The sequence below is a fragment of the Tetranychus urticae genome, chromosome 2 (genome assembly GCF_039701765.1).
Source record: "Tetranychus urticae isolate SD_2017Ah chromosome 2, NJAU_TeUrti_SD_1.0, whole genome shotgun sequence".
Taxonomy (NCBI): Eukaryota; Metazoa; Arthropoda; class Arachnida; order Trombidiformes; family Tetranychidae; genus Tetranychus; species Tetranychus urticae.
Genome location: NC_142959.1, coordinates 8,087,863 through 8,100,378, shown reverse-complemented (window position 1 = coordinate 8,100,378; position 12,516 = coordinate 8,087,863). Strand labels below are relative to the sequence as shown.

Below are 12,516 nucleotides of genomic sequence, written 5' to 3'. Positions count from 1 at the left end.
CGAGTATACAAAAGAAAACTTTACTTTAAAGATCAGCAATCAACTCAGTGAATTTGATTTCCTAATCACCATTATCTGACAATACAAATTGAATTCATGGTTAAGTAATATTATCAAAAGAATTGTCAAATCAGTAATCAAAAGTGAGGTAGCTTTCGATATGAAAATTAAAATGCTTTATAGTTGGATTAAAACACTCCAGATGTTGATGGGTTACATCGTAAACTGATAAATAAAATGTTTTCCTTCATCGGAATAAAAAAGCTGTATTAGTAATCCATTCATGGATTCTGGAGTTTCTCCACTTCGGGTTCTGCGATTCTTGAATCGTAATTAATGTGTCCAGCGCTACCACGATGTTTCCGACTTTCACTTACAAAAGCAAATGTAAACAAGCCACAGCTACCAAGAACGAGTAACCCTCCAAATCCAAACGAAAAGGGTCCTGAAATATATCAAACCAAAATTAGACAATCAGATGATCAATTCATAGCTCAATAAAACATTGAAAGGCAAATATTTTGAAGAAAAATCCTGGATTTTGTTGTGAATAATTTCATGATGATTGCTGACTCGATAAAAATTTTGAAATCAACTAAAAAATCATTGAAACTGGTGGGACTTAAAGATATACCGAGTAATGTTTGATCGAGAATATTTGAAGTCCTAAGATTATTCAAAAATGACTAGTTTAGGAAATGATTATTAAAGTACTTGTTCATAATTAGATATTCTTACATGAAGTTCCTTCAATGCAAGTACAGCTATTGTTTGTTTATGGTGTAACCACTGAACAACATTGTACACGAGGAAATGAAATGCACTACTCATGATTCATTGACATTCTTCAAGCTAAACTTGTCTTATACTGTATTTAAAAACATCAATATCTGATCAAATTATTTAATGTTAATCATTTATGAACTTACCGACAACTCTTAATACATTTGATCCAATATACCTCTTGTAATTATCATCGTAATCGGGTGGAGTAATTTCTGTGTAAGCAATACCAGTGAGGATTCCGCCAATCAACATCAGGAACAAGCCGATTAGAGCAGAACCAAATGAACACCAAGTTACAGCGGCAAAGTTTCCTATTTTTGTATAAAAAGGCATGATAATGGTGTTGAAGATGAAACCAGAATAAAGTGAAACTTAAATAAAAAGTAAACTTATTAATCTACATTCAAGATGATTTCACTCAAATGTAATTTGAATATTTTAACCAAACTTTGTCCGACAAATTATCTTCTCGTGCAACTGTTAATAACGTAAAAGTTTTTTAAAGTTATCTTAATTTTAAACAATTAAAGCCTTTGAAACAGTCAAATTATCACAGATTTTAGTCGACTTTAGTTATTCAAGAAACAATATAAAGCCTAAGAAACGTTAACTTTTAAGATGTCAACCAGCAACACCTAATTTTAGGAGATAAGGTTACCATAGAGAGATAAGAGAACGTTCAATGTTTATCTTTATTGTTAATAACCTGGTTTTTGTAGGTAAATATGGAGCAAGAAGAAGCAAGGTAAACTTTACTGTTTGTGATTCTATTATTTTATCGAATTGTTTTTTGATTATCTATTAACTGTCTGAATAGATAACCAAATAGACGACTGAATCTCAAATACTTTTAATTGATCTGGTTAGACTTATTCAATTCGCACAGTATAGCTGGTCAATGGTTTACAGGGCAATAGAGAGATTTTGATTCTATTGATTTTCGACTGACACAATTAGAATCAAATCGAATTCAATTAGATTGACAATTTGATTATCAGGGGCGAGTCCTCTGCTCCACACAAACCAGGTAAATTAATGTCATGAAGATGGTTGGTATAATCACAACTATTGTTATAATAAATGGGTATAAAGGCTTATCTTGAACTGGCGTAAACGTTAGATGGTCTCAACAATCAAGACCAACAAAGAGAACAAAGAGAAAAACAATTTTGATCTTATCAATTGTTCTAATGTGTAGTCGCATTTAATTTAAGCGATGCAATCATTTCAACATTTGATCAAAACCAAGTAAAGATCAAAATAATCATCTGCCCGTGCGCGGTTAACACATTTGCGCTAGTCTAATCGGTATAAAAAGAAACTTTAACTTCATTATATTCAGTTTGCGATCTAATTTTTTGAAAATCATCAATTTGATTCATTTCTTTGTTGTTTCCCTGTGCACAATTGTGTACCATTTTTGCTGCTTGATTTGTGTAAATCATTTCAATCATGTCCAAAGATTGTTATAAAATCCTAGGAATTTCCGAGGATGCAAGTGTTGGTGAAATCAAGAAGGCGTACAGAGAGTTGGCTCTCAAATATCACCCTGACAAGAACCAAGATGCTAATGCGAAAGTCAAATTCCAACAAGTATCCTATGCTTACAAAACTCTGATGGACGAAAAATCGCGTGATATGCCACAAGCTATGCAAACTGATTGTGATTTGGATTCAGACATCAAGGATTTCCTCATATTGGCTGGAATCACCCTTGCAGGAGTGTCGGCACTTTACTGTGTGCTGCAAGGTCAATCTGGTGGCTATGAAGATGAAACCGAAAAGGATAAGGAACATCAAAGTGGAAAAGAATAAATACATGTATAATGTTCCAAAATAATGTACTGTTGCTCATAATTTGAAATGAACAGGCAACATTGAATTGTTGAATAAAATTTATTGAAAATTATATAAAAAATGTCAGCATGCTACAGCAGAGGTCAACAAAGACCTCTGGGCGTTTGGCTTTCAATGGGTGAATTTATACTCAACTGAATAGACTCGAAATAGTTTGAAAATCAAATATAATTAACATGGCTACATCTTCGGCTCGCAAGCACCGCAACCTTACTTTTACACTGTTCTGAACTGACTCTTATTACCGTCAAATGATGAAAGGAGTCAACAATTTCAGACCAGCAATAATTATCAAATTATTGCCCCACTTGCTGGTTGTAATACTTGTGTGTAATACTTCAATGGTCAAATCCCTGAATAACAATAAGTTTCCTGATATTTTGCATAAAATGACATGATCATGGTAAATAAGTTAAAATAATAAAGTGAAACTGAAATGAGATAGAGATTTAAACATTGTATGATTTTGAAAGAAATTTCTGATTCAATTAGCTCCTCAACTAGATGCAAATAGCGATAAATTTAATCTGAATTATAAATGCAGCCTAAAAACAAGGAAAACATGAGAGATGATATTTAATGTTCATTTTGTACTATGAATCTAAATCCTGACCATGTCTCTCAATCATTTCAACCTCTGATTAAAACCATCTAAAAATCAAAACAATCATGAGGTTAGGTTTACATGACTGCCGCTAGTCATCCAATCGATAACAAAAGGAGCATGAACATTTCAATATCATCATGAACATCGTAATATTTTGTTCAAAATTTATTCTTTAAATTTAAGCATCAAATTGATTAAATCATTTGTTTGTTTTCCTTTGATAATTGTGTCAAATTTTTGTTGTCTGTAAATCATTTCAATAATGTCCAAAGATTGCTACAAAACTCTAGGAATATCCAAGGATGCAAGTGTTAGTGAAATTACAAAGGCTTACAGAGAGTTGGCTCTCAAATATCACCCTGATAAGAACAACGAACCTGGTGCTGAGGCCAAATTCAAAGAGATATCGATTGCTTACAAAGCTCTAATGGACGACAAAGCTCGTGAGATGCCACACGCTATGCAAACTGAAGATGTTTTCGAGCCAGACATAACTGCATTGCTTATTGCTGCTGGAATCACAATTGCAGCTGGATCTGCATTTTTTGTAGCCAATAAATATTTCCATCGTAATGATGATAAAAACGAAAAGAAGGGTCACCAAAAATGAATAAATGTTCTGAAATATAATTTACTCTTGCTTGTAATTCAACATGAATCTGTAATATTTATTTCTCGAATAAAAAACATTGATTTAGAAATTTTCTGTCTCCTATTATCTCTCAGTTTCTCGGACAAATCCTTTTTGGGTAAGATTTCCTAGTCTGTAACATCTTTATTTTAGCCATGAATGTTAAAAGAGGTTTGAGGAAATATATGATTACTGGTTACCAAAACATTTGTTCATAAATTGAACTACAGTAGAGCACCAGTAAATTATTCAACAGTCCCTCAAACCCTTTGTTTACATGTTTTATGGTGAAAGTTTTACATTGAAATCGTAAAGATATCATCAAGAAAATTGAATAATCCGGAAAAATTCACAATAACTAACAACTTGGAACATGATAATGTTAATTTGTAAACTGTTTCCATCAATTAATTCAAATTGGTTGATCAATTTTCACCCAATGGATAACACTTGCTCGGTAGTTAAGCTATTTCAACTTATTTCACTGTTAATAAGGTTCATCGTTATATATTACCGGCAGTTAGTAGGCAATATTACAGTCAGACTCCACCAACCACATTAGAAACAATCCGAGTGAGGCACAAACAAATAAATAACAATTATTGTCTAATATTTTGTATAAAATGGCATGATGATGATAAATAAGGAAACAGAATAAGGTGAAAATTTGATGAGAATTGACATTTTAAGCTGAATTCAAATGTCACATAGAGTAGTAGTAAGTAACGGTCAAAAACACTAAAAACCAGACACATGATACATTTTATGTTCATAAAACCTAATTTTAGGAGATAAGGTTGCCATAGTGAGATAAGTTAAATAATCTTTATTGTTAATAAACTGGTTTTTAGGTAGCAATTTGGGTAACATTTAGGTAAACTTCCCAGTAAATTACTATGAACCTACATTTATGATCATATCTATGATAACCTCTTTCTCATCTGAGCCTACTTGAACTCTAATCGCATAGCCACAACTCGAGCACACGTTTTTATGCAGCACAAGCGTTCGTCACTACCACCGACTACCTGGAATTGTTTCTCAGCAAGGACTGATCTTTGAATTAATTTTTACGTGAAATTCACGCGAAAGTAATTGTAAATCACTAATCATGTGTTGATTGTTGTAAATCGACGAATTTCGAGATTGGCTCGAATCAAAAATTAAACTTTTTTCAACTCGAATCATTATCTCATCTGTAAGCAGAAGGGAAACACTAACAGTGCAATATTAACATGTAACATGAATGTAATGCAACGAGTTTCTGCAAGTGGATTGACTTAGAATTGAATTATCACAATAACCATTAATATTGAAATATCAAATGCTTTTAATTGATTTAATTAGATCATTCGAATTGCACAAAATCCAACCAACAAAGCATGGCGAGTCAGTTGCTTAATAAAAAGCTTTTCATTTCATTTTGTTTCAAAAAATAGTGGATCAACAATGAGTTTTGATAGTTTTCAATATTTTAATAAACCAAATCAGAATCAAATTTGATAAGTTATTGATTGAAATAAAGTCTTAATAGTGTTAGAGAAGCGAGAAAATGATTAGTCTTGATTCCCAAGCAAAAATTATTGAATTTAGAGATCAAAATTGTTACTTACGGCCATTTAACAATTTAAATGTGTCAAATTATCAATCAAAATCTGTTAATTTTTCAAATTATCGCAATAAAACTCGAAAAAGTGACTTTTCAAATCAATCTTCCACTCTTAATTGAACCCTTTAAGCTTGCTAACAAAAAAGGCCGATTCAAATCAAATTTCATCGGTAAGATTTAATCAGTGTAAAATGAATAAACATTATGAGATTGGATTGCCATTTGATGAGGTTGATCATGAAATCAACGATTGAAAACAATTCTAAACTCTAGAAATTTGATTCTAGAGCTTGATGTACCAAGTAAGGTTAACAATTAAATGTTTGATCAAATATTGCAGACAATCCTGAAGATGATAAGGTTAATGAAGAAGAAGAAGAAAGTTGTAAGAAAAAGATTCATCCCTTTCTCGAGTTTCTCCTCCCTTTTACTTTCTCATCATCAACATGATCATCATTTCCATCTGTTGAATTTGAGTTTACTTTTGAATCAGTTTCACTTTTATTCTTGAACTTATTGAGACAACAACATTTATCATTTTATTGTTACAGTTGCCGACTATCCATAGAAATGGGTGAAAACACGAAAGAATCAAATTCCCTGATTAATGGTAAATGTGAAAGTAAATCTGGTCAACTGACCTTAGAGGAAGTTTTGACCAAATATGTTGGTTCTTTTGGTTCCTTTCAAAAACTGTTAACTCTTTACATTGCCCTGTTCATTGGACCCATAACTTCAATGAATATGATCTCACAATTTTTGATCCTGTTAATTCCTCCTCACCAATGTGATCTATCAACAATCAATCAAACAACACCACTGTTAATCAACTCAATAGACAGTCCATCACCAATTGAACCAATCCAATTAGTCCATCAATATGAAGGTTCCTGTTCAATTAAACGTTACATCGACTCAGCACCAAACTTGACCGATTCATTGCCCTGTCCAAAAGGCTGGGAATACGATCACAACCTGATTTACCCAACACTCGTTTCAGAGGTAAGCTGTCCATCAACACTTAACCTTTAACTCCTCGGTTAACCAGTAAATTCATCAAAAGTTTAAGATTCAATTTTGATAATCAGTTTAATGTTAAGACAATTCATTGTGTACTTGAATGGCCTTGGTTGAAATAATTACACCGAGAAAAGCATGAGGACATGAAAAAAGAAGTCAGACGAGCTTTACGTTAAGAAATTGCTCTCATTCAGATTCTAAGATTTCCTTTATTCTCGTTGATTAATCGTGTAAATCATGCAACCAGTGAGTGGTACAGTCCAAGTATCAATACTCTGAATAAATCATCAAAACTTCATTACGCTCTTTTATTATTATGATAACAAGTGTCATAATATCTAATGACAATCAGTTTATATAATATAAAAGTGATATTGTTTGGGTTTTGATTATGTTTAAGAAGCATTCAGTTAAATTAAATCGTTACTGATCAAAATTGGATGATCGGGTGCAAGTTTAGAGCGATATTGAAATTGTTGACTTGAAAAGGACTTTTACAGGTTTATCAATTGTTATGATATAATTTAACATCAAATAGTTAACTGATCTAGTTCACATAATTGTCCTATTTACTGTTGGCTCTTGAAGATTGAGCACAACTTTTTGAGATCAGTTAATTATGAGATAATTCACAATGGATATCACTCTGAACTTCAAACAGTTGACTTCAAGACTTGAATCAACACAATGTTTATCTGTTTTATTGATCACAAGTTACTTTATTAAAATAGGTCAATTACATATTCCTCGTCTATTACAATCAAATCTCATCATTCAACAGTTTATTTATATTAGCTTGTGTCCATATTAGGATGGATTAAGGGATTTCAATGTTTGGTCAAAATTCAAGGTTTCATTGATTCCTTTGTTAATTTAACAGTTTACCAATTCATGTTGAGTTAATTAGAAAGATGATTATCATTGAAAAAGGATTAAAATATTAATTCCGTCCTTCAAATTGTTGCTATATTTTTGGCTTCAATTAGATGCTTTGAAACTATTTTTAGCAGAAGCAGGTTAAGTCTGTTCAAAGGTCTGCAAGGTTTTGTTATTGATTGCAATTTGTTTCACTTTCAACAATTAATTAACAGTTAAATCCTCATTTACTCATCAAACGTTTAATATTAAACTAATTTTGATTAATTGTTCACGCAATTAATGACTTTCCGTTCAATTCAAATTAGACTTCAGTTTTGACACGAACCTTGTCATTTTATGAAACGCCAGAAATTTATTTTCATCGAAGCAACAACATTCTTGCTCTTATTGAAAATTGTCAGCAATTTAGATTAATTGTCATTCATTACTTGTCATTTTTCATCATTTATTAATGGTTTATCCCTTAATTATGGTTAATTTAATTACAGCAAAATTGGGTTTGCAATGAGAGATGGAAAGCGCTTTTACCTCACTCAATCTATTGGGCTGGAGCGACACTCGGATGCTTTGTTTTTGGTACCTTTTCTGATATGTAAGTATTGTAGCATTGTAATATTAACAAGTATTAATAATAGTACTAGTACAATTACTAATACTAGTTTCAGTAGCAATAATAGTTTATTGTTACTGAAAAGACACAACTAACACGATTGTAACATTCATTCAAAAACACTGCAAAACAAATGGACAAAAACGGATAAAAATGAATTTCTGTTTGATTTAGACTTTGTCAGTTTATGGAAGTATGAAGACTGGATCCTTTGGTGCAATTTAAAGCTTTCTCTGATTGATAGTTTTCTAGAAAATCGCGTTCAAAGTTAAAACATCGATCGCTTTTTGTACCATTACAGAAGCAGATTTTTTCGTGAAACTTGTTTTGGTATGTTTAAACTTGATGATCAACTAGAAAATGAACTTATTTTAAGAAATGGAATTTTCCGTTTCCGTACAACTTCGATTTTTCGATTTCCATTTAAACTGACCTTTTTCAGCGACCGAAAGAGTTAGAGAGCTGAAACTTCTAAACTGTCCATAAAAATTGATGGATCACATCATGGATTGAATAGTTTTTCCAATAAATCCACAGTTCTCCTGATTTTTGGCCATTGGCCTTAAAACTTTGAACCGAAATATTTCGAGAATCGCAGCATCTACAATCATCTTTCTTTGCTCAAACATTAGATTTAATTGTAGTCTATAATAAAATGGAATATTAAATTATTTGAGATGCTACAAAAAAAGTTATAGCATTGCATTGTTATGTTACCAGATTTTAGATTTGGTTGATAAAGTTATTTGGGTACTCAAACGCGAATCGTGTTTATTAGAAGGTTATTCATTAATGAATGTATTATTTAATATTATATTATAGCCCATAGTAAAATCTAATGTTGTGTCGAAGAATGATATTTGTAGGTGCTATCAGTCTCGAAATATTTAGGTTCAAAATTTTAAGGCCAATGGCCAAAATTAGGAGAACTGTGGATTGTTTGGAAAAACTATTCAATCCATGATCTGATCCATCAATTTTTATGGACAGTTTAGAAGTTTCAGCTCTCCAACTATGTCCGTCATCGAAAAAGGTCAGTTTAAATGGAAATCGAAAAATCGATGTTATAAAGAAACGGAAAATTCTGTTTCTTAAAATAAGTTCATTTTCTAGTTAAGCATAAAATGTAACATACGCGAAATAAGTTTCACGAAAAAGTCTGCTTCTGTAAGGGTACAAAAAGCGATCGAAGTTTCAACTTTTAACGCAATTTTCTAGAAAACTATTGATCTGAGAAAGCTTTAAATTGCACGAAAAGGCTCAGTTTTTATGTCTCTACAAACTCAAGAAGTCAAAATTCGAAATAAATTCATTGTTACCCGTTTTTACCCATTTGTTTTGCAGTACTTGTTTCAATTTGTGTAAATTTGCTCAATTTGTGCATAAATGCTACAAATGTGTCTTTTTAGCAACAAATGTAACTTATTAGTAAAATTATTGACCAAACTAAATTGTATTTCTTGTTTCACTGATAGTTTTGGCCGAGTTCCGACCACAATGGCTATTTTCACCCTCGCTGGACTTTCTGGCTTAGCTGGTGTCTTCTTTTCGCATGACTTTACTCTGTTTGTCTTGAGTCGAGGTTTAATGGGCTTTGCATTTACTGGTTCTGTTACTTTGGTTTTAGGTAAACTATCCAGTCATTTATTAATTAATATTTACATCATTACAAACCAACCTTTATAATTGTTTATTTAGTGATTGAATTTGTTGGTCTTCGCAATCGTCTTCTTGTATCAACTGCTTTTGTCGCTTCCCATTCAATAACAAGCGCTCTTTGGTCAGCCTTTGCCTATTACATTGCGAATTGGAAGCTTTTATTGATCTTAAGCTCATCGGCACAGTTTTTGATTCCAATCATTTCAATGTAAGTGATTTCTCGTTGAATCGAAACAATAATATTGATCTGTTTAACTGTTCAGATTTACTCCAGAGTCAGTTCGATGGTTATATTCAAAGGGAAAGGTTGAAAAGGGAAGTAAAGTCCTTACATCTGTTGCTCGGTTTAATGGTAAACAAGTTCCAGAAGATGTTCTTGATTCCATAATAATAAGGAAACCGGCTCCATTTCATTTAAAAGAGTTCCTAAACTATCCAAGACTTTGTCGAAACTTCATGTTCGCTGGAATCTTGAGTATTCTCAATGGCATCTCATTCATTGGAACCAATTTATATGCAGCAGTGTTACTTAAAAATCCTTTTCTAGTTCTATCCTTGAATGCATTTATCGACGCAATCGCTTGTTTAGTTTCCAAGAATCTTGCTGATCGTTACGGACGAAAGAGAATCATGCTGATCAATATTTACTTATCCTTCATCATCTATGAATCAGCTAATTTACTAGACAGGAGTAAGTAAATTTAAGGTTAACATTTGTTGACAGATTTAACTCATCAGAGTCTTTTATTTACTCGACTTACAGATTCCATCCAATTTATGGTGATATTTTACATTGGACGATTCACGGCAGCAAACACATTCAACATACTTTACCTTTATGTGGCTGAAATTGTACCAACATTTTTCCGAAGTCGAGCCGTTTCAACTAGACTTTGTTTGAATAACTTTGGAGCGTTTATTGCTCCTTTCGTGATAAGTTTACATTCATATGGATCATATATTCCGTTGACAGTAATTGGACTTACTTCAGCGGTTTCAGGTCTTCTAGTCTTATTTTTACCAGAGACGCTCGGCGTTCCCCTTCCTGAAACTTGTGCAGAAGCTGATAAACTGGGCTCGAATCAGGACAAGAAATGAAGATACATTCTGATATATTTTGATATCACACGAAGCACTTCACTCAATCATGTATTTTTCAAACATTGAGTGAACTGTTTTAATGGCCAAATGAACATTAAAAATAAATAACAAGAGAGCATTTGTAATGTAATTTGATTGTGGATTTTATTGGATGCAAATCATTGTAAATTGAGAAGCATCTATCTAACAGTTGAGAAAACAATCGCAAACAGAAATTCAGTTTATTGGTAATATTTATTAAGAGCTTAAGGAGATTTTACAGACGAAATACAGAAGCAAAGCAAGAATATTATTGTTTCATTCAACTATTTTGTTACATTGTAACTTTAACCCTTGAACTAATAACACCTTTTGCATAGTTAGGGACAAATAAGTTCAAGCAATGATTCGATAAAATTAACAAGCTGTAAATCCTCCATCAACGGGTAAAATAACACCGTTGATCATGGCTGATCTATCACTGAGAAGATAAACAATCGTGTCAACAACATCGTCAACATCAGCGAATCTCCTCAGAGGAATCTTCTCCATCATCCATTGACGTTTAGCTGGATCGGCCCATCCTCTTTTACCCATATCAGTTTCAACGACAGTTGGGTTAACTGAATTACATCTTATATTGAAAGGACCCAATTCAAGGGCAGAAACTCGAGTGATTTGATCAACAGCTCCTTTTGATGCACAGTAAGCTACATGATCTTGTAGAGCAACCATTCCAGCCTGACTCGAAACGTTCACAATAGATCCTGGCTTACCAGCAGCCTTTAACTTTTTAATCACTTCTTGGGTAACATTGATGATCGATTTGACATTGATGTCAAAATGTCTAAATAAACACAATACACATTACGATAAGAATTAGTTCAACTTTTGGTGAATATGCATTGGAAATTACCAGAAATAAGAGTTACTTACAAATCGCACGTCTTCTCATCAACTTCACCGATGGGATCGAGTTTAGCATAAGCAGCATTATTGACCAGCAAATCAATTGTTTCCAATGAAGATACAGCTTTGCGAGTTTCTTCCCAATTTGCTAGATCACATTGTACAACTTCAACCTCAGGAATCTATTAAAATACACAAAGGTTAAATGGTCACTATCAGGTCATCTATTAATATATAAATTCAAATAAATATTTTAAAAACTAACCTCTGCTTTGAGTGTATCAAGGTTTTCCTTGGTTTTACTTAAGGCAACAACATGGGCTCCAAGTTTAACCAGTCTTTTCACAGTGTCTCGACCAATTCCTGGTTAAATCAATACAAAACATTAATATGAATACAAATCAAATTGATTGACAGTTGACTTCTTACCTCTTCCTGCTCCAGTGACAAGAGCACGTTTCCCTTTGAATGAAATGTCCATGGCTTTTGGTGAATCCAACAAATAATCTGACTTTGTTGAGTGATTTTACCCCAAGAAGCTTGTTGCTCAAAATGCTTCAACTGGTGTAACAAGTTTCAATTTAAACCAATGCATGTCCTTGATGGTTATGACTGAAGATAAGTATTTGAGTAATCGATTGTCAGAGATTGTGGTTTTCAAGATGCTCATTCACTCAAATCACATTAACACTAATAAAGATTATTATGCATCTTGTGTTAATCTTGCGGCGAAAGATAATCTTTATCCACCGTCATTAACAGGGCTTTTCATCTTCTGTGCGTTGATATTTTTAATCAAACATAGATTTCATGCCGGTGCATTTTTTCAATTTTATAATAATTTGTGCTGATAAAAAGTATACAAACTG

The 12,516-nt window shown here is 32.5% G+C and overlaps 4 protein-coding genes across 5 annotated transcripts; 2 read left to right on the top strand and 2 right to left on the bottom strand.

Moving 5' to 3' along the window:
• Positions 1-137: 137 nt before the first annotated feature.
• Positions 138-4,535, bottom strand: LOC107367895 (uncharacterized). 2 transcript variants are annotated; one of them, XM_089267003.1, is made up of 3 exons: positions 4,396-4,535; positions 930-1,097; positions 138-445 (listed from the first exon to the last, which is right to left on the bottom strand). In XM_089267003.1, exons 2-3 carry the CDS (start codon positions 1,036-1,038, stop codon positions 282-284), a joined length of 273 nt encoding a protein of 90 aa, XP_089123129.1. In that variant the 5' UTR covers positions 1,039-1,097; positions 4,396-4,535; the 3' UTR covers positions 138-281. The 2 variants fall into 2 exon arrangements, with proteins under 2 accessions (XP_089123129.1, XP_015791134.1); XM_015935648.3 differs by lacking the exon at positions 4,396-4,535 and having other exon boundaries at positions 930-1,426.
• LOC107367896 (dnaJ homolog subfamily B member 1) lies at positions 3,365-3,951 on the top strand. The gene has a single exon (XM_015935649.3). It carries the CDS (start codon positions 3,513-3,515, stop codon positions 3,858-3,860), a length of 348 nt encoding a protein of 115 aa, XP_015791135.1. The 5' UTR covers positions 3,365-3,512; the 3' UTR covers positions 3,861-3,951.
• A 1,406-nt stretch (positions 4,536-5,941) lies between the features above and the next one.
• Positions 5,942-10,889, top strand: LOC107367978 (solute carrier family 22 member 12). The gene is made up of 6 exons (XM_015935755.3): positions 5,942-6,492; positions 7,878-7,981; positions 9,475-9,626; positions 9,698-9,866; positions 9,922-10,349; positions 10,422-10,889. Exons 1-6 carry the CDS (start codon positions 6,061-6,063, stop codon positions 10,754-10,756), a joined length of 1,620 nt encoding a protein of 539 aa, XP_015791241.1. The 5' UTR covers positions 5,942-6,060; the 3' UTR covers positions 10,757-10,889.
• An 85-nt stretch (positions 10,890-10,974) lies between these two features.
• Positions 10,975-12,192, bottom strand: LOC107367979 (L-xylulose reductase). The gene is made up of 4 exons (XM_015935756.3): positions 12,077-12,192; positions 11,913-12,010; positions 11,675-11,829; positions 10,975-11,585 (listed from the first exon to the last, which is right to left on the bottom strand). The coding sequence occupies exons 1-4, from the start codon at positions 12,126-12,128 to the stop codon at positions 11,156-11,158; spliced, it is 735 nt and encodes a 244-aa protein (XP_015791242.1). The 5' UTR covers positions 12,129-12,192; the 3' UTR covers positions 10,975-11,155.
• Positions 12,193-12,516: the final 324 nt, after the last annotated feature.

Excerpts from the sequence above, each read along its gene's own strand:
- LOC107367895 (XM_015935648.3), bottom strand. The coding sequence starts at position 1,119 with ATGCCTTTTTATACAAAAATAGGAAACTTTGCCGCTGTAACTTGGTGT. Across the intron at positions 446-929 it reads AAATGTATTAAGAGTTGTCG|GACCCTTTTCGTTTGGATTT; the intron begins GTAAGTTCATAA and ends GATATATTTCAG.
- LOC107367896 (XM_015935649.3), top strand. The coding sequence starts at position 3,513 with ATGTCCAAAGATTGCTACAAAACTCTAGGAATATCCAAGGATGCAAGT.
- LOC107367978 (XM_015935755.3), top strand. The coding sequence starts at position 6,061 with ATGGGTGAAAACACGAAAGAATCAAATTCCCTGATTAATGGTAAATGT. Across the intron at positions 7,982-9,474 it reads TTTGGTACCTTTTCTGATAT|TTTTGGCCGAGTTCCGACCA; the intron begins GTAAGTATTGTA and ends TTTCACTGATAG. Across the intron at positions 9,867-9,921 it reads TTGATTCCAATCATTTCAAT|ATTTACTCCAGAGTCAGTTC; the intron begins GTAAGTGATTTC and ends TTAACTGTTCAG.
- LOC107367979 (XM_015935756.3), bottom strand. The coding sequence starts at position 12,128 with ATGGACATTTCATTCAAAGGGAAACGTGCTCTTGTCACTGGAGCAGGA. Across the intron at positions 11,830-11,912 it reads TTGATACACTCAAAGCAGAG|ATTCCTGAGGTTGAAGTTGT; the intron begins GTTAGTTTTTAA and ends GTATTTTAATAG. Across the intron at positions 11,586-11,674 it reads GATGAGAAGACGTGCGATTT|ACATTTTGACATCAATGTCA; the intron begins GTAAGTAACTCT and ends GTGTTTATTTAG.